The sequence below is a fragment of the Myxine glutinosa genome, chromosome 5 (assembly GCF_964187855.1).
Source record: "Myxine glutinosa chromosome 5, kmMyxGlut1.1, whole genome shotgun sequence".
NCBI classification, from domain to species: Eukaryota; Metazoa; Chordata; class Myxini; order Myxiniformes; family Myxinidae; genus Myxine; species Myxine glutinosa.
In genome coordinates this window covers 27,997,040-28,018,613 of record NC_136265.1, presented here as the reverse complement: position 1 = coordinate 28,018,613, position 21,574 = coordinate 27,997,040, and the positions used below count along the sequence as shown (strand labels likewise).

Below are 21,574 nucleotides of genomic sequence, written 5' to 3'. Positions count from 1 at the left end.
TCATACTTTAATTTTAACTCTAATTTTCATCCTAATTTTTCAAGATCGACAAACATACGACCCTCCAAACATACAACTTCTTCTTCTTCTTCTTTCTTTTTTTGTATACAAGATCAAGGCTCGTGAAAGAGCTATCATTAATCACACAAAAAATCAAACAGATACATAAAACATATAATAAGGGGAGCGGTAGACAAGATGGGGAGAGAAGGGGAAGCACACAAACACAACATTTGAGAGCAGGGATATCGGGAGATTTGTGGGAGGGAGAGGGCTTGGGGGGAGGAGGCATGTGAAGGGGGCGGGGTGGGGGGGGGGGAGGGGAGGAGAAGTATAAAACACATGGACACTGCAAGGACTTCCAGGAAAGAAGTTGGTATTTCAAAAAGGTGGATCTGGGGTGAATTAACGGGGGCAGAAAAGATCAAGGTTTTGGATGGGGGAAGATAAGAGATGGTGGTGAACAGCTGTTTTAAAGACCTGGAGGGAGGAGTGGGATTGAAGGGAGTGAGGTAGTTTGTGCCAGAGGCGGGAGAAAAGAGGAATGAAAGAGTGAAGGTGAATAGAGAGTCTTGATTTCTCCCTCTTCTTCTTCACCATCTTCTTCTTCCAATAAAGTGCAGATGCCTAAAAATATATATAATAGAAGGGGAAAATTTAAGAAGTCCTGAAATCAATAATATTGGAGACAAAGGAAAATAAAATCATTGACTTGTTGGCTTTATGGTTTGAGCATCCGCCCTGAGACTGCGAGGTCGGTGGTTTAGATCCTGGCCTAGTCAAAGCAAAGACTTTAAAAATGGCATGTGCTGAGTCCTTCCTTGATGCTTAAATATAAAGCACGGACAAAGACCCATCAGTCGACAATGCTAGTTGACAAAAGTCTGTGATTGGCTTGCATTGAAGTTCCTTGTAATTATATCATACTAGCAACGGTACCCGCCCTACGGGCGGGGCTTCAATTGGGAGGCCCAAATGAAAAGGCAAAATATCAGAAATTGAAGGCTTTTTTTATTTTAAACGATTTATATAAACATCCGTTGAATCATATCAGATGCAAATCATCAAAATCTAAACAGTATTTGTAGAATTTCAATAAAAGCCACATCACTGTTCATATCGGTAAATATTATTCCATCGTGTTTGGAAAAATTGGAAAAATTGGGAAAAATTGGAAAAACAATATGGCCTATTTTACTCCAGGGAGTCCCAGGATTACCCACCCAAAATATCGTTGCGATCGGTTCAGCCGTTTTTGCGGTACCTGGGAACAGACGGACGGACATTTGGTGAATTATCGTGAGATTATATCATTGGATAATGGGGAAAGCAGAAAACAGTCTCGAAATGTCTGTGAAGTGCATCATTTTTCCATCCTTTTACTCCCACAGTGCCTCTAACACCCGATAATGCGGTGCTTACCTTTTCTGAAATCTCGCATAATGGCGCCGTGGTGTCCTGGGAGCCAGTGCCTGGCAAACCACAGCGCTACAGGGTGCTGCATCGACCGGAGGATGAAGCCAGACCTGGAAGATTACGGCCCCTGTCAGTACCGGCTGAAGTCACCACCATGCCTCTGCGGAGGCTACAGCCCGACACCATGTACGAAGTGTCTGTCCATCCGGTGTTTGCGCAAGGCGAGGGCCGGCCAATCATTGGGAAGTTCACTACTCAGACTGGTGCGTGGTCACCATTATCAGAGACATATAGATATACGCACAGAGTTAACAAAAAGCAACAACCCTTGGGAGCATGTTTTGATGGGGAATAGAAGGGGACATGCGAGAGGATGAGTGTGAGAATTTTAAAATCAATTTTCTGCTTCTTTATCCTGAAATATTCTGTTCTCTCCCAAACTTTCTCTTCTCCAGCTGCCCTTTCTCAGCCTGAACAACTCCATGTGACGGATGTGACTCCTACATCTTTGCATTTATCCTGGCAGGCTGCATCTCCTGGGAATGTTCAATCATATCGTGTAGTTATCAGGCCAACCAAAGGGCCAGACAATGAAGTCAAACAGGTTGATGTGGATGCATCAACAACAGAGACTCACATTGATAATCTCAGGTGAGTTGTGCTTATGGATACCTGAGCTGTACACATAATTGGAATTGGATGCTAATGTGGATATTGACCTCGTACGTTGTCTAGTTGTTTTCTTGAGCTGTCGGACGATGATGTCGGTGCACTTATTGTGACCTTATAGACCCAGCACGGCGTATCAACTGGCTGTGTACGCTGTCTACAAGGAAGGAGAAAGCAAACCTCTGGGAGGGACAGCCACCACCACTAATAGCATCAGTAAGGCCTTGCGTTTCACGAAGCATCTTCTTTGCAAACGATACATATTGTCTTAACCTTTTTTGTTTTAGATCCATCTTTGCAGCATGTTGGGAGTGTGCTCGCTGCCATGCTTGTGAGAGACATGCGCTCAGATGGGAACATTTCCTATCTGTGATAACATATGTCATCCTTTTGATTTTAGAACGACTGTTTCGGCCAGCCAGGTAAAAAGCGAGAGCCAGGTAAAAGGCAAAACGCATCCAACCGCAAAACTCCGCAAATATGGAAGATGTTGGGGGCACAGTGACATGTAAAAAGTATGGAGCCAGGTAAAAGGCAATCCGCATCCAACTGCAAAACTCCTAAATTATGGAAGATGTTCGGGGCACAGTGGGATGTAAAAAGTATGGAGCCAGGTAAAAGGCAATCCGCATCCAACTGCAAAACTCCGCAAATATGGAAGATGTTGGGGGCACAGTGGGATGTAAAAAGCATGGACCCAGGTAAAAGGCAATCCGAATCCAACCGCAAAACTCCGAAATTATGGAAGATGTTGGGGGCACAGTGACATGTAAAAAGTATGGAGCCAGGTAAAAGGCAATCCGCATCCAACTGCAAAACTCCGCAAATATGGAAGATGTTGGGGGCACAGTGGGATGTAAAAAGCATGGACCCAGGTAAAAGGCAATCCGAATCCAACCGCAAAACTCCGAAATTATGGAAGATGTTGGGGGCACAGTGACATGTAAAAAGTATGGAGCCAGGTAAAAGGCAATCCGCATCCAACTGCAAAACTCCGCAAATATGGAAGATGTTGGGGGCACAGTGGGATGTAAAAAGCATGGACACAGGTAAAAGGCAATCCGCATCCAAACGCAAAACTCCGAAATTATGGAAGATGTTGGGGGCACAGTGACATGTAAAAAGTATGGAGCCAGGTAAAAGGCAATCCGCATCCAACTGCAAAACTGCGCAAATATGGAAGATGTTGGGGGCACAGTGGGATGTAAAAAGTATGGAGCCAGGTAAAAGGCAATCCGAATCCAACCGCAAAACTCCGAAATTATGGAAGATGTTGGGGGCACAGTGACATGTAAAAAGTATGGAGCCAGGTAAAAGGCAATCCGCATCCAACTGCAAAACTCCGCAAATATGGAAGATGTTGGGGGCACAGTGGGATGTAAAAAGCATGGACCCAGGTAAAAGGCAATCCGAATCCAACCGCAAAACTCCGAAATTATGGAAGATGTTGGGGGCACAGTGACATGTAAAAAGTATGGAGCCAGGTAAAAGGCAATCCGCATCCAACTGCAAAACTCCGCAAATATGGAAGATGTTGGGGGCACAGTGGGATGTAAAAAGCATGGACACAGGTAAAAGGCAATCCGCATCCAAACGCAAAACTCCGAAATTATGGAAGATGTTGGGGGCACAGTGACATGTAAAAAGTATGGAGCCAGGTAAAAGGCAATCCGCATCCAACTGCAAAACTGCGCAAATATGGAAGATGTTGGGGGCACAGTGACATGTAAAAAGTATGGAGCCAGGTAAAAGGCAATTCGCATCCAACTGCAAAACTCCGAAATTATGGAAGATGTTGGGGGCACAGTGACATGTAAAAAGTATGGAGCCAGGTAAAAGGCAAACCGCATCCAACTGCAAAACTCCTAAATTATGGAAGATGTTCGGGGCACAGTGGGATGTAAAAAGTATGGAGCCAGGTAAAAGGCAATCCGCATACAACTGCAAAATTCTGCAAAGATGAAAGATGTTGGAGGCAAAGTGACATGTAAAAAGTATGGAGCCAGGTAAAAGGCAGTCCACATCCAACTGCAAAACTCCGAAATTATGGAAGATGTTGGGGGCACAGTGGGATGTAAAAAGTATGGAGCCAGGTAAAAGGCAATCCGCATCCAACTGCAAAACTCCGCAAATATGGAAGATGTTGGGGGCACAGTGGGATGTAAAAAGCATGGACCCAGGTAAAAGGCAATCCGCATCCAACCGCAAAACTCCGAAATTATGGAAGATGTTGGGGGCACAGTAACATGTAAAAAGTATGGAGCCAGGTAAAAGGAAATCCGCATCCAACTGCAAAACTCCGCAAATATGGAAGATGTTGGGGGCACAGTGGGATGTAAAAAGTATGGAGCCAGGTAAAAGGCAATCCGCATCCAAACGCAAAACTCCGAAATTATGGAAGATGTTGGGGGCACAGTGACATGTAAAAAGTATGGAGCCAGGTAAAAGGCAATCCGCATCCAACTGCAAAACTGCGCAAATTTTGAGGATGTTGGGGGCACCGTGGGATGTAAAAAGTATGGAGCCAGGTAAAAGGCAAGCCGCTTCCAACCGCAAAACTCCGAAATTATGAAAGATGTTCGGGGCACAGTGACATGTAAAAAGTATGGAGCCAGGTAAAAGGCAATCCACATCCAACTGCAAATCTCCGCAAATATAGAAGATGTTGGGGGCACAGTGACATGTAAAAAGTATGGAGCCAGGTAAAAGGCAATCCGCATCCAACTGCAAAACTCCGAAATTATGGAAGATGTTGGGGGGCACAATGACATGTAAAAAGTATGGAGCCAGGTAAAAGGCAGTCCACATCCAACTGCAAAACTCCGCAAATATGGAAGATGTCGGGGGCACAGTGACATGTAAAAAGTATGGAGCCAGGTAAAAGGCAGTCCACATCCAACTGCAAAACTCCGCAAATATGGAAGATGTTGGGGGCACAGTGACATGTAAAAAGTATGGAGCCAGGTAAAAGGCAATCCGCATCCAACCGCAAAACTCCGCAAATATGGAAGATGTTGGGGGCACAGTGGGATGTAAAAAGTATGGAGCCAGGTAAAAGGCAATCCGCATCCAACCGCAAAACTCCGAAATTATGGAAGATGTTGGGGCACAGTGGGATGTAAAAAGTATGGAGCCAGGTAAAAGGCAATCCACATCCAACTGCAAAACTACGCAAATATGGAAGATGTTGGGGGCACAGTGACATGTAAAAAGTATGGAGCCAGGTAAAAGGCAATCCGCATCCAACTGCAAAACTCCGAAATTATGGAAGATGTTGGGGGGCACAGTGACATGTAAAAAGTATGGAGCCAGGTAAAAGGCAGTCCACATCCAACTGCAAAACTCCGCAAATATGGAAGATGTTGGGGGCACTGTGACATGTAAAAAGTATGGAGCCAAGTAAAAGGCAGTCCACATCCAACTGCAAAACTCCGCAAATATGGAAGATGTTGGGGGCACAGTGACATGTAAAAAGTATGGAGCCAGGTAAAAGGCAGTCCACATCCAACTGCAAAACTCCGCAAATATGGACGATGTTGGGGGCACAGTGACATGTAAAAAGTATGGAGCCAGGTAAAAGGCAATCCGCATCCAACCGCAAAACTCCGCAAATATGGAAGATGTTGGGGGCACAGTGACATGTAAAAAGTATGGAGCCAGGTAAAAGGCAATCCGCATCCAACCGCAAAACTCCGCAAATATGGAAGATGTTGGGGGCCACAGTGACTTAAAAAGTATGGAGCCAAGTAAAAGGCAGTCCACATCCAACTGCAAAATCCAACAAACAAAGCCGAATGCGGTCAAAGACGGGGAGGCAGCAGACCTGTTGGTGACCTGAGAGCGAATTCCATTCTTTTTGTTCTACCTTACAATTATTTATTATTTATTTTAGTGGCATGGTTCATTTGTCTGTTTGAATTCGCAACTTTTGTTGAACATTATTTATTTATTTATTTATTTTTTGTAGCATTTCACCACAACTGGCAATCCCCGGGTTACCCGGTGGGAAACCTCTTGCAGAGCTAACCACAACATATGCGTATCTGTCCCTAAAGAGTGCGATTCTCTTGCAATTGCCGACATCGTCATGTTGGTGGATGGATCTTGGAGCATTGGCGTCACAAATTTCCAGCTGATACGTGACTTCCTGAGGAAGCTTGTGGAGGCTTTTGATGTCGGAGCGGACCTCACGCGTTTCGGTGGGTGTCCGCCATTGAGCATTGCTTGCCTTGTCTTTATCCCACCTTTATCCCACCAAAATCCATATTTTGTTTTCTATAGACATTTTATGTCCCACTTTTTGATCTTTGTTGCTGCAATTAAAATGTGAATCACAACACCATTATGTATACCCAGAAAGTGTTGGAGCAAATGACTTCCTCTCCTATTAATTTCCTCTTTCTGTGTTATCTGATGGTGTCTCCACTGTCAAATGGAGACAATCCATCTTTTTGGAATACCTCAATGGGCATCTTGGCCATGTCATCAGTTAAAATAAGCCTGCATCTCTTGCATTCGGAAATTGCGCAAAGTCGCTTGATCACTCTGGAAAGGTCCATTGCATAGCTAAGAAGGGAAAAACAACAACAAAAAAGAAGCGCAGAAACATTCAAAGTACACTGCCCCATGCCAAATCTATAAATAACATATCCTCCAGCGCGTGGCTTGGTTTGGGGTGATGTAGGCACCTGGCGATGCTGCCGCGCAGCACAGAGAGACGGTATTGGGAGGGAGAAGTGTACATTCATTGATTGATTCATTGCATAATTAAAATTAATTTAAAAATCGTAAAATAATATATTTCTTAATCATACCTAAACCGCCACTGTTTCATCTGAATCTAACTTTTTGAAAATTAATTATTTAAATAATTCATCAAATAATTAAATGATTAATTGATTAATTGATTAATCAATAAATAAAAAATACCCTTTACAGCCAAATCACTTGGTCATTGTCATGTCCAAATATTATCTTCCTAACTCAAAAAGTGCCTGAGATATTGCCCAGATGAGAAAGGAAATAAAGTAGTACTTAATTAATCGGTAATAATTAATTAATGAATCAATTAATTTATTAATCACAAATTTTAAAATATTGTTTTTGCCAAAGTACTTGCTCACTATTGTGCAGAAATTTCAGCTTCCTAGCTCAAAGGATGGCTGAGATATCGCCCGGACAAACAAGAAAACAAACAAGAAAACAAACAAGAAAACAAACAAACAAACAAGAAAACAAGAAAACAAGGAACAAACGGAGTGAAAACTGAGTACTCCCTTTCAGCGCGCGTCATCGCCGGGCCCCCTTTGGTGCCCGGCGATGACGTCATGCAGAGCCTGGAGATGGAATAGGAAAGGAGCGGTGCACAATGAGAAACAAACAGTGTGAAAACTGAGTACTCCGTTTCAGTGCGCGTCATCGCCGGGCCCCCTTTGGTGCCCGGCGATGACGTCATGCAGAGCCTGGAGATGGAATAGGAAAGGAGTGGTGTACATTTACAGTACACATGTTTGGGTCTTATTGTATGTTGCACAATTTTGCTGCCTCGTGAACTTTCTGAGACTGACGTCACAGTCATATGATGATTCTCATGTAATAATATGAGTTTCCTTCCAAGGAATGTCAATGCAGGAGGAGGTCGTTCGGCCCATGAATGCCTGCGCTACAATTGCCAACCTATGGTTGTTTGTCTGTGTTCTATTCTTTGTAAATGCTGTGCCAGGCAAGTAAGCAGCACGCACCATTTCATAGTCTTCGGACGACCCGGTTTGAGTCCCAACTTTCATGTTTGAGCGTTTTTGAGCGGGATGCTGCGTGGTCCATCGGTGATGATACAATTGGCGTTTGACTGTGATACCATGTGCTTGGTGGTGCAGCAATTGTGCAATACAGCACCAACCCCCGCACAGAGTGGGACCTGCACACGTACAGCACCAAGAAGAACGTACTGTTGGAGATCGAGGCATTGCCTTATAAAGGTGGCAACACACTCACAGGTAACAACCAAAAGTACAATAATATAACACTTATCATTATCAACAACAACAACAACAACAACTAATATTGAAAGACAAATCACCTCTCTGATAAATCTATACATAACGAAGCAAGTGTTTGTATGTATGTATGTATTTATGTCTGTTCTATACCCATTGGTTGGACAGCTGGCCTGACGTCACACACAATTATTGTAAGCCTGAAAAAAACATACCTCTGCCATTTTGTAAGCCCAAGTCATCTTCGTAAGTGTTATATTCACAATTGCCATGCCCTCCATATAAGTTTTCCGTTCAGTGTAAAACGACCAAAACAACAGTTAAAAGTATTTTTTAACTGCTGGGCGTCACAGGCCTTGTGAAGATAGGCCTCAGCGTCAGCGATCGAGGCAGCAATCTATTGTCCATACACCACCAAAATAACCACGTGGCATACACTCAAGCAGCGCTTTTACCGCAGGTCCTTGATATTATTTCCGACTATCTTCTCTTAAATGACTCGACCAGGGACCACAAACCACATGTCTTTGTCTGAGGACATTGGGAAAGAGAACATCCGTCATTATTTATCTTTAACAACGCGTATATGTGTGCATCAGAAAGAAAATAATTTATCGGCATAAGTAGCCTACTCGTGGTCACTTGAGAGTTGTATTGCCACGGGATTTCCACAAATCCCGCAGGATTGTGAGTTGGACATGCGACCGTGATGGGTTTCTGTGACGTCTGTGATAGCATGTTACAGGAGGGGAAACCATTAAATATTACACTGTTTCGATGTGGGAATGCCGGTTTGATTTTATGAGTGGGAGTTTGCTTATTTGAGCGTGAGAAGGGTGAGGAGGACAGAGTTGGGATTGGGAGGAGGTGTGGGGAGAGCAAAGATGGGACAGAGCTGGGAGTGGGGGAGAGCAAAGATGGGACAGAGTTTGGAGGGGGAGATTGAAGCTTTGGGGAGGGTGGGGGTTGAGGAGTGTGGTGGTGAAAGGGGAGCGGCAGGGTTAGGGAAGGGGTTTGAATTTTTGAAGTCGGGAGGGGATTGATGCATTAGGGTTGGGAGGGGAGGTTGAGTACTTGGGGTTTGTGAGGGGGCGGGAGGTTGAGGATTTGGGGAAATGTTTGAGCATTTCCAATTAACAGAGCTCCTTTGTTTACCACAGGTGCTGCTCTGATGCATATTAAGGAGAATAACCTGGTTGAGGCCAGTGGGGCAAGGCCTGGTCTCCCAAAGGTGGTTGTTCTCATAACGGATGGAAAGTCGCAGGATGATGTCCGGAAGCCGTCTCAGAGTCTGAGAGATGATGGAGTGGAGATATTTGCTGTTGGTATGACATTTCATCACTCACATCTTCCCACAGAACCTCACTCAGAACTTCACTCATACATCCTTACTCACATCTTCCCACAGAACCTCACTCAGAACTTCACTCATAAATCCTCGCTTACACCTTCCCACAGAACCTCACTCAGAACTTCACTCATACATCCTCACTCACACCTTCCCACAGAACCTCACTCAGAACTTCACCCACAGAGACTCACTCACATCTCTCCAAGGAGATGGTGCATCAACTCAGTCTGACCATGTTCTTCTCGCCCCTTAGGCATTAAGAATGCTGAGGAGCGTGAGCTGCGAGTCATCGCGTCTCCTCCACACGGGGACCACGTGCTCTTAGTCCCAGACTTTGAGGCGCTCGACTCAATTGTGGCGGGACTCGTGAATGCTCTGTGCCGCCGTGTCGACGAGATGTCCAACGACACCGAAGGTACCAGATTTGTGTACCGTATATCGCTACCAGATTAAGCCTGGTGTTGGCTTAGCGGTTAGGGTGCTGGCTTGGGATCCTAGAATCCTGGGTTTCACGAAACCGATCTTCACGAAACTTCACCAAACCCGGTCAATCGCTGAATGAACACCAGGGGGGGTTGACTCAGCCTGTCATCCTTCCGAGGTCGGCAAATTGAGTACCAGTTCACTGGTAATTCCCTGTGTGTCTCAAGAGGCGACCAACAGGGTTGGCGGTAGGAAGAGCATCCGGTTGTAAAACATTGCTTCAAAAAGGGGACCACGGTGCCCGAAAAAGGCCAACCCCTGCTCTGCAGGGAAAAATGGCCTCTAAAGGTCGTCTCATATCGCTGGTTTTAGGACTGTTTCTGTGTGTGTTCAGAGCGAACATTTCATTATCACAAAAGATAAAGATAATTTAACAAGAAGACGTCATGTGGAGCACGATACTTGCAAAATCCCCCCCCCCTCCCCAAGAAAAAAAATTCCATTGATACAGCAAATTGTCCATTTCATCAAGATAAAAATTGACAGTCTTGATCAAAGCTCGGATCAATAGGAAGAAAAGTGACGATTTTTCACATGAAAAATGATTATTTTGGAAGGTTGACCTTGAGTTCACCTTTGACCTTTTGACCTCAAAAATAGTTGGTTTCCCTATTTATTGACTCAATGTGCAAATGCTGTTCAATTTTCAAGTCAATCGGATGAAAATTGACAGTTTTTTAGTTAAAAAGTGATGATTGTGGAAGTTTGACCTTGAGTTGACCTTTTGACCTCAAAAAAAGTTCATTCCCCAATTTAGTGACTCGATATACAAATGCTGTTCAATTTTCAAGTCAATCGGATTTAAAATGGCGATTTTAGAAATTTGACCTCCAGGTGACCTTTGACCTTTGACCTCAAAATCAATAGGCTTCTCAATTGGGACGACTTATACAACTTGGTGAAGTTTTGTGACGATCGGTTTAGAATTGTGACCTGTAGGCCGGTGACAAACAGACAAACAGACAGACAGACAGACAAACAGACAGAACCACAAACGGAACCGATCAATTTCCATGAAAAATCTTCGATTTTGCAAATAATAAACGAGACAAGTTGTTTCGCTGATGTTTCCTATGAATGATGGGAGTGGTAGTGGAGGCCCAGACTCTAGACAGAGCGCTGTGGCATTCGGGACAATTTGTGTTGCTGAGAAACAATCCCGGGCAGGTCACCACTCCGTCGCAGGGTAGGGAAATCTCTGCTTCACAGCAGTGGGGATCAGACCCACACCAGTGAAAGCAATCCAGCTCTGCTTTGTCCACAAAACCACAAAGCTGCTCTTTCCCATGTGTTTTCACCTTAAAGCATCATTTAAACATTTTTCGATTGAAGATTTTTTTACATTTATTACTGTCTTGCAAAATCGAAGATTTTTCAAGTATATTGGTCGGTTGCGTTTGTGGTTCTGTCTGTCTCTGTCTGTCTGTCTGCTTGTTTGTCACCGACCTACAGGTCACAATTTTCAACCGATCTTCACGAAACTTCACCAAATGGTAGAGTTGGTCAAAAGCAAGAAGTCCATTGTTTTTGGGGTCAAAAGGTCAACATAGGCCAAAGGTGACCAACTTTGCTAAATTTCTAAAATCCTCAATTTTCATCCAATTGACTTGAAATTCGAAAAGGATTTTCATATCAGGTTAGTGAAACCAACCACCAACCATTTTTGAGATCAACATAGGTCATAAGGTCAACATAGGCCAAAGGTCAACCACTTTCTACAAATTTATATTATCCTCAATTTTCATCTGATTGACTTGAAATCTGAAAAGGATTTTCATATCATCTTACTGAAACCAACCACCAACTATTTTTGAGGTCAACATAGGCCAAAATGTCAACATAGGCCAAGTTTCTAAAATTGTCAATTTTCATCCAATTAACTTAAACTTTGAAGACGATTTGCATATCAGGTCACTGAATTCAACCACTAATTATTTTTCAGGTCAAAAGGATTCCCTACTGAGCGCCATTCTACTTCGTTCTGTTTTGCCAAGTGTCGCTCTATGAGTGATTTTTCATTCTGTCTGTTTGTCTGTATGTCAAGACAGTCTGTATGTCAGGCGCCTACAGGTCACAATTTTCAACCGATCGTCACGAAACTTCACCAAAAGGTAGAGTTGGTCATAAACAAGATGTCTATTGTTTTTGGGGTCAAAAGGTCAATAGGTCAACCTAATAGGCCAAAGGTCACCAACTTTGTCATATTTATAAAATGCTCAATTTAATCCGAGATTGACTTTAAATTTGAAGAGGATTTGCATATCTGGTCACTGAATTCAATCATATCATTTTTTTATTTATTTGCATATCTGGTCATATTTGCATATCTGGTCACAATCACCAATTATTTTTGTGGTCATCGTAGGCCAAAAACTTGTTTTAGAGATTCCACAAGTATCGTGCTATGCACGACATATTTCTGTTTGTTTGTCTGTCTGTGAACAAGATATCTCATAAAGTTGTGGACGGATTCAAACTAAATTTGGCAGAGATGTAGTGGATGTGACAAGGACGAAATAATTAGATTTTGGTGAAGATTCGGATTCGGATCCGGCTAGTAGAATTTTCAAGTGATTCTTCACCATTGAGAGATTGGGTCAAAAGCGATATATAACACGATATTTCAAAAGGTATGGATGAGTTATGAATAAACTTGGTGGATGAGTTGTTTAAGTGACAAGAACAAGCCGATTAGATTTTGGTTCAGGTCCGGATCCAGATCTGGCCTATAGGTGGGATACAAAACATAAACTGTTCACCTGGCGGAGGTTTGTGCTGCACCTAGTGCCATTCTACTTATCAGCTGCTCTCGTTTTTTTGGGCAAAAATAAAAAAATATTTGAGAAACAGTAATATGGCAGGTTACCAACACAAACTGGCATACTCTTTTCAAAAAGTAACTCTGACACCTCTAACATAGGCTGACATTATTCCAGAGTTCAAGACAGACAGTTTAGCGCCACCTCCAAGTTTTAGGACATTTAAGCTGGCTGTTTTGTCACTCTGATACAACACAAAAGCTCTCTGTTGAGATGATCATGAAATGTGATTGGGGAACATGTCATCATGTGCAGCATTGTTGTCACACCCGTTGTGCGCAAAGACAGTCTGAACCATCGCCCAGCTCAAAAGAGTATCGTTCCCTGGAGATTCTTTGATACTGTGACGTCCAGGCTCTTGTGACGTCAAACTAGTACTCTTTTGTCTGCTATTTTGGGCCACAGAAGGTCGTGTTCCCAGCAATTAAAGGTTGTGCTACTGGCAAAGAACATCCGTGTGTGCCCTTAAGCCCGTCAATGGCGGTCATTTAGTTGCGTCCGTCGTCATCGCTGCCTATTATTGAACAGACTCTCACCATTATGAGCCGCACATTTACCCTCATAAAGAGGTGTCTATGCTTGAAATCGCCTTCTCGTGGGAGGTGTTGCCAACCATTCGAAAAAGTAAACAGAAAAATAAACAAGTCCTGGCCAACCGCACATGATCTCATCGACTGATTCCGATTTGGAAAAGTCATAGAGCGCCATAAGAAGACCTCTGATTAAACGAAACATCACGTAAGATCATTGGGTTTTTTAACAGGATTAGTCATGAGTTAGAGGATCGCTTGGGAATCCAATAGGACCAGAGGTCACCGTCCACTTAACACCTCCTGTGCTGTCTTTTCTCATCACGGCATTCCGACATTGTCCACCTTTCATAGCTTGGCACATCCTCATGAATGAATGGTCAAACTTCAAAGTTGTCGTTGAATCCTCAAACCAGGATTATCCTCTAATCTAGAGAAAGTTATTGCGATATCATCTTCTCTCATCTGGAGGAGTAAGTTTAATTGGGTTTCTTATTTGATGCCTTATTATTTTATTTTATTTTATTCCTGGTGCTGAGCCAGCTTGGTGTTGGCTTAGCGGTTAGGGTGCCGGCTTGGGATCCTGGGTTCGAATCCCGGTCGATCGCTGAATTAACACCAGGGGGGTTGACTCAGCCAGTCATACCTTCCGAGGTCGGCAAATTGAGTACCAGTTCACTGGCAATTCTCTGTGTTTCGCAAGAGGCGACTAACAATGTTGGTGGCAGGAAGGGCATCCGGCCGTAAAACATTGCCTCAAAAAAAGGGGACCACGGTGCCCAAAAAAGGCCAACCCCTGCTCTGCGGGGTAAAATGGCTTCTAAAGGTGGTTCATTTGATGCGAGAGTCAGTCATGTCGGTGTTGACCGTCTCTCTAAACAACCCTAACCCCCCCCCCCCCTCACCCCCTTGCCTTACATCCTCGTTAGTGCTGGTCATGTCTTCATTATCCTGAATGTTTGTGCCATTGTGTCCTTTGGCTGATGGTGTAGCAGGTTATTCCCGTTGGACTTAGTCCGAAACGGGGGCTTATGGATTTGGTCTCGTCCGCATGTCCGTACGTCCGTGCATCCGCAACCATAATCTCAGAGCGATTTTGTTCATACTTGAAACAAATACACGATGGTATACATATGGCACCTCATTTTTTTTCACGATGCGATCAAAGATGGCCGACTGGCGGCCATTTTCGTTGTAAAAAAAATCCCGATATTGAACGCGTCCTCAACCATTTCTCGGACATGCATTCGCCGATGTTGTTCAAACTTGGCACAAAGACAATACATGAGTATATACATATGCAGAAGATTTTGTTTTGTCATCAGACCAGAAATGGCCGACTGACATCCTTTTATCTCAGTACAGCTAAATTACTAAAACCACGGCGGGGTCTATGATATTTTATGTCTTTTTCTTGTTACCCTGCGCTCACGATGCGAAAAGCGGGGTTAAGCAATCAGTTGCGTACGTGTGCCGTATGTGTGCCGTATGCGTGCCGTGTGCCGTACGTGTGCCGTGTCTGCATTTAAAAAAAACATTTTCGTGGCAACCGTTGGTCCGATTGACATGAAATTTTACTGTAAGAGAGCCTCTGCCTGTAGATTTTTTTTTTTGCTGATAATTATGACGTCATAGGTCACATGGTACGGGCGCCATCTTGGAAAAACGTTACACCTCGAAATCTCCCAAACCGCTTAATGGAAAAATTGAAACATGGCTCATTGTCAAGTAAACCCCATGGGGAATTAAGATATGTTAATGATGATGTCATAGGTGCCTCCATTATGACGTCATAATTTGACAAGTACAACAGTTGATCTGATCAGTATGAAAAAAAATATTTCCTCTGCAACTGTTAGTCCGATGAACACTACATTTTCAGAATATGAGCGGCTCCTCCTGTAGAATTGTTCTAATGATAATTATGACATCATAGGTCATGTGCTACAGGCGCCATCTTGGAAAAATCTTTAAAAGTTGCACCTCGACATCTCCGAAACCACTCCATGGAAAAAATTGAAACATGGCTCATTGTCAAGTAGGTACTCCCCTTGGTGAATAAGATATGTTACTGATGATGTCATTGGTGCTGTAATTATGACGTCATAATTCAACAGGGACAACGCTTGATCTGATCAGTATGAAAAAAAAAAATTCCTCTGCAACTGTTAGGCCGATGAACAGGAAATTTTCAGAATATGAGCGGCGCCTCCTGTAGAATTGTTCTAATGATAATTATGACGTCGTAGGTCACGTGGTACAGGCACCATCTTGGAAAAACCGAAAAAAGGTTGCACCTCTATATTTCCAAAACCGCTGAATGGAAAAAATTGAAACATGGCTCATTGTAAAGAATCACATATGGGGAATAGGCGTCATTGGTGCCATAATTATGACGTCATAATTCGACAGGGATAATGCGGTACTGGTACTCAATGCGGACGAGACCCAAAGCCTGATCAGTTTGAAATTTATTGAGCGTAATCTATGCAACAATTATTTTAGAGAATATAAATTTATGATGTAATTGCTCACGTGGTCTGGCGGCCATATTGGATCAAAGATAAAAAACGTTCAAAAACAGAAGAGTTGGCTCGCACCAAGTTAACTGTGCAGGGTAAGTATTCTATGAATACCATCTAGTTTTACAAGGTAAATGCTCAGTATACTGAATGAAAGGACTGACTATTTGCTCATTTTGTAACTGGTTTATGCACATCAGAGCTAGATTGAGGCAAATAAAGTTCAAAATCACAAGAGCAATGGGCACTAGTACACGTACTTATTAAACCTCCCCGTATATATCGCACAGGAGAAGGCTTATTGCTCTTGTCGGGTTTGTTTATACAATTGGTGCCCCCAATTTTTAATGTTGCCACAAAGTTTCTTCGATCCCAAAGAGCATGAACCACCATTTAGAGAAATTATTTTTCTATTTTCTTCCTGCACTCCCAACACTCCCAATTTCCGGGCTGTATCAATTTTCAAGCTGTATCTCGGAGCCGGCTGGGACTTTCGGAATGAAACTTTGCATCACTTATGGGAATATAAAGGATGTGAGGTTGACCTAAAGTTAAGGTCATGGCCCAGTTATAAAGGTGTTGACCCAATTATAGTCATTTAAACATTTTTTCACCATAGCTTGATGAAGGTTTGTCCGATCAGAATGTAATTGCCCTCTCTGGATAGCCTAGAGCAAGTTGCATTAACACTTAATTTGTATCATATCCCTATGGATTAAAGGTCAAGGTGAAATTGCGGTCTGAAATAAAGCGTGTTTTTTTTTTGTCATCACTCGATTTTGCCAATGCGGAATCTCAAAGATCGCTTCGCTTTCCAAGATGTTCTTGTATCATAATAGAGTACCTGCACTGAAGTTGTGCACCTGGTATTTGATTGCTGTCTTTGACCTGCATTTTATGGATTGTGACGTAATTAACAAAAAAAAAACTTTTTTATCATAACTTGAATAATTTTCCTCTGATTTTCTTGATTTTGAGTTTTATTTGTAGGTTGTAGATGGGGACACATTTTGTTAATATACACAATATCCTTAAATGTTGAAGGTCAGGGTCATATTGCGGTCCGAAAAAAAAAAAGGTCATCATTGGATTGCGGGCGCCAGGGGAGGCTTGCTCTTGGCGATCGCTTTGTGATCGCAGATATCTATTTGGAGGTGTTATTATAGGAGGTCAAGGCTCGTGGAACAGTGAGGTGATGGAGTGTGAAATAACGCACTGATGGTGAGCCATGTTGGATGGGGGTTGATGGGGGTAGAAAAGATCACAGGTTGTAATGCCTCTTGCCTCCACCATCACACGCATGCTCTAGACATGACAGTGTGGCCTTTCAGATTTCCTGTGATATATATACATATATATATATTTATATATATGTAAAAGTAATCATACAGGACGATACGATGTTCATGGAATCCACAAACCTAGAACCATTAATTGGTAAAGAAAACCTTATAACAGCAAATTGTGATGTCCAAGGAAATCTCCTTCCTCTTTCATATGCAGCACATGGCTGCGGATAGCATCATTTGCTGGGGGCACAGCTGTGCCGCTGATGCAGTCCCCCCTGTAGATTAGAGCAGGAATTTAGAAATTTGTGTGCGCTATTCCACGGACACTGTGGGGTCTTCAACGTCTATCTGATGCCAGTTTAACGTCCGAGGGATGTCACACACATGTACGCTTCGTCCTGGTTGAAGCAAATGATGCACACACCCAAAGCGAGAAAGTATGATCATTTCATTCACAATTGCAGACATTCTCTAGCAATTCAACTGAAGTATTGAATGACAATTGTTCTCCTGCGTTGCAGATGGCTCTACACCGTCACGATTCCTGGCTCCTCCCAGTTACCTGTCGACCTCTGATGTGACCCAAGACAGCTTTCGAGTCACCTGGGAGGCAGCTCCGCCTGGCGTCCAGAGCTACAGAATCGTTTATAATCCCCCTGGAGGTCCAGAGAGCCAGGTCTGTTTGTGATTGCTTCGTTTGTAACTTACATCCAGACATTGTACATTAAAATAACTTGCACGACGTCATTGCGAAAAGGATTTACTGAATGCAGTGCATGCGCCATTAGAACGGCAGCTTAAGTCAGTGGTATTTCAAGAAGTTCAACAAACTTTGGTCGGACCATCGGCCAACAACAACAGCCAGGATTTTCCGATGTGTTTGTCATGTTTTACATGTTCTTTTAATTCGGTTAGATGCATGCATACTTTGTCCACAAAATTCCTTACAGTTTGCGGGCTGTCCCACTCCCAAATTCAGCAAAAAAACGATGTGTTGAGAGTTTTAAATTTGCAAAAACTTGCACCATATAGTGGGGTATTTTGCACCATATAGTGGGGTATTTTGCTCCACATAGTGGGTATTTTGCACCATATCGTGGGGTATTTTGCACCATATAGTGAGGTATTTTGCACCATATCGTGGGGTATTTTGCTCCATATAGTGAGGTATCTTGCACCATATCGTGGGGTATTTTGCTCCACATAGTGGGTATTTTGCACCATATCGTGGGGTATTTTGCACCATATAGTGAGGTATTTTGCACCATATCGTGGGGTATTTTGCTCCATATAGTGAGGTATCTTGCACCATATCGTGGGGTATTTTGCACCATATAGTGGGTATTTTGCACCATATCGTGGGGTATTTTGCACCATATAGTGGGTATTTTGCACCATATAGTGGGGTATTTTGTAACATATAGTGGGCTATTTTTCACCATAACATGGGGTATTTTGCACAATATAGTGGGTATTTTGCACCATATCGTGGGGTATTTTGCTCCATATAGTGGGGTATTTTGTAACATATAGTGGGGTATTTTGTAACATATAGTGGGTATTTTGCACCATATCGTGGGGTATTTTGCTCCCTATAGTGGGTATTTTTCACCATATCGTGGGGTATTTTGCACCATATAGTGAGGTATTTTGCACCATATCGTGGGGTATTTTGCTCCATATAGTGAGGTATTTTGCACCATATCGTGGGGTATTTTGCACCATATAGTGGGTATTTTGCACCATATCGTGGGGTATTTTGCTCCATATAGTGGGTATTTTGCACCATATAGTGGGGTATTTTGCACCACATCGTGGGGTATTTTGCACCATATAGTGGGGTATTTTGCACCATATAGTGGGGTATTTTGCACCACATAGTGGGGTATTTTGCACCATATAGTGGGGTATTTTGCACCATATAGTGGGGTATTTTGCACCATATAGTGGGCTATTTTGCACCATATAGTGGGCTATTTTGCACCATATCGTGGGCTATTTTGCACCATATAGTGGGCTATTTTGCACCATATCGTGGGCTATTTTGCACCATATCATGGGGTATTTTGCACCATATAGTGGGGTAGTTTGTGCCATATAGTGGGGTATTTTGCGCCATATAGTGGGGTACTTTGCACCATATAGTGGGGTATTTTGCACCATATAGTGGAGTACTTTGCGCCATATAGTGGGGTATTTTGCACCATATAGTGGGGTATTTTGCACCATACAGTGGGGTATTTTGCACCATATAGTGGGGGTATTTTTCACCATTTCGTGGGGTATTTTGCACCATATAGTGAGGTATTTTGCACCATATAGTGGAGTACTTTGCGCCATATAGTGGGGTATTTTGCACCATATAGTGGGGTATTTTGCACCATACAGTGGCGTATTTTGCACTATATAGTGGGGTATTTTGCACCATATAGTGGGGTATTTTGCACCATATAGTGGGGTATTTTGCACCATATAGTGGGGGTATTTTGCACCATATAGTGGGGGTATTTTGCACCATATATTGGGGTATTTCGCCCCATGTGGTGGGTATTTTGCACCATATAGTGAGGTATTTTGCACCATATAGTGGGGTCTTTTGCACCATCTTGTGGGGTATTTTGCACCATATAGTGGGGTATTTTGCGCTATATGTTGGGGTATTTTGCACCATATAGTGGGGTATTTGCACCATACAGCGGGGTATTTTGCACCATATAGCAGCGTATTTTGCACCATATAGTGGGGTATTTTGCACGATATAGGGGGGTATTTGTACCCTATAGTGGGGTATTTTGCACCATATAGTGTGGTATTTTGCACCATATAGTGTGGTATTTTGCACCATACAGTGGCGTATTTTGCACCATATAGTGGGGTATTTTGCACCATATATTGGGGTATTTTGCACCATATAGTGGGGTATTTGCACCATATAGTGGGGGTATTTGCACCATATAGTGGGGTATTTTGCACCATATATTGGGGTATTTCGCACCATGTGGTGGGTATTTTGCACCATATAGTGAGGTATTTTGCACCATATAGTGGGGTATTTTGCACCATATAGTGGGGTATTTTGCACCATATAGTGAGGTATTTTGCACCATATAGTGGGGTATTTTGCACCATATTGTTGCGTATTTTGCACCATATAGTGGGGTATTTTGCACCATATTGTGGGGTATTTTAGCCCGTCTTTCAAGAATCATTGTCAATTCCAAACGTCACATGTGTACCGGGGCAGATATCTAGGATCTCGTATTGTTTGGAAGCCTCCATATTACGAGGGAAAAGAGGGCTTATTCTGGTCTCCCATAAGTTACAAAACAGACCGTATTTCCCAGATGGCCTCTTGGCATCCTCCGTCGTGCAAGGGCGTTCCTTGGCTAGTATGAACTTTTGATATCCTACAAGGCCTTCATTTGCATATCGATGGAGTACCGCTCTCCCCTTCAGGGTGGCGCCCCTGCCTCGCACCGTGCCCTTCTTGATGCCATGGAAAGAAAGCAAGGCCGTCAAAATCATTCGGATCTCTTGCGATGAAGCTTTCATATCGCTCACAGGTTGGTAGCCTCGCTCTATTCGACCGCCTCCTTTTTGGTCTTGCCCTCTCTATTGGTCCTCTCCCTCCCAGGTGGGTGCAGGATGCACACGGTCTGTAAGTAACCCTTTTCTTGTTAAACCCCCAACAACCAGGCTCACTGCTAACCGCTATTCTATTGTTCCTCTTTTCTCACTTGTGGAACAAACTTGTCCAGTCTGTTCAATCCCATTCCTCCCTCCATGGCTTCAAGACAGCTGTTTACCTCTACCTCTGGTCATCTCTCATCCATACTCATGATCTCTTCCACCTCAAATTACCCCATTCCTAAGGTTTCCATTTTTCCAAGTTAATGTGATTTCTCCCCTCTCCCTCACCTCTTTTAGGTTGTTAGCTATCGGTTGATTTGTTGCTTTCTCTTTCATCTAATTCCTCTTCCTCTTTTTGCTGTGTTTCATTACCTCCGCCACTGAAGGTGGATGGAATGGAGGTGATGTTTTCACCCCTGTCTGTCTGTTTGTTTGTCTGTCTGTGAGCAGGATATCTCAAAAAGTTGTGGATGGATTCAGACGAAATTTTGTATGAATTGCTGAATACAGCTCAGCCCAGAAGCGAGACAAACTTTCCAACCATTTTATATTCCGATTTAATTAAATATATTATGTTTACAAAAAGGGTTTGCACCTTGCACCACGTGAAAGCATGGAAGTCTGGGTGGATCAGATTTCTGGCTGTTTTTTTTTTTGAAGAATCACGTTGTACGAGGAAAGGTAGCCCTATAATACATCAAATACACGGACCCATGTTAGCAGCGCAGACAAGCATGACATTATATATGTTAACATCATCGTTACGTGTTCGGTCATACCCTTCAATGCTGTGTTAACATAATATATGAGAATAACAAGTGAATCCTCTTGGATTGCGCTGAGGTTCGGGCATGGAATTTCTAGGAGGA

At 43.1% G+C, this 21,574-nt stretch overlaps 1 protein-coding gene across 1 annotated transcript in view; it reads left to right on the top strand.

Moving 5' to 3' along the window:
- LOC137427788 (collagen alpha-1(XIV) chain-like) overlaps positions 1 to 21,574 on the top strand; it is a 209,656-nt gene that overhangs the window by 75,647 nt on the left and 112,435 nt on the right. The window contains exons 14-21 of the mRNA XM_068117529.2: positions 1,392 to 1,679; positions 1,872 to 2,067; positions 2,207 to 2,301; positions 6,141 to 6,284; positions 7,962 to 8,081; positions 9,242 to 9,406; positions 9,686 to 9,847; positions 17,597 to 17,751. Coding sequence (XP_067973630.2) covers positions 1,392 to 1,679; positions 1,872 to 2,067; positions 2,207 to 2,301; positions 6,141 to 6,284; positions 7,962 to 8,081; positions 9,242 to 9,406; positions 9,686 to 9,847; positions 17,597 to 17,751 — 1,325 coding nt within the window. The remainder of the gene's footprint in view (positions 1 to 1,391; positions 1,680 to 1,871; positions 2,068 to 2,206; positions 2,302 to 6,140; positions 6,285 to 7,961; positions 8,082 to 9,241; positions 9,407 to 9,685; positions 9,848 to 17,596; positions 17,752 to 21,574) is intronic.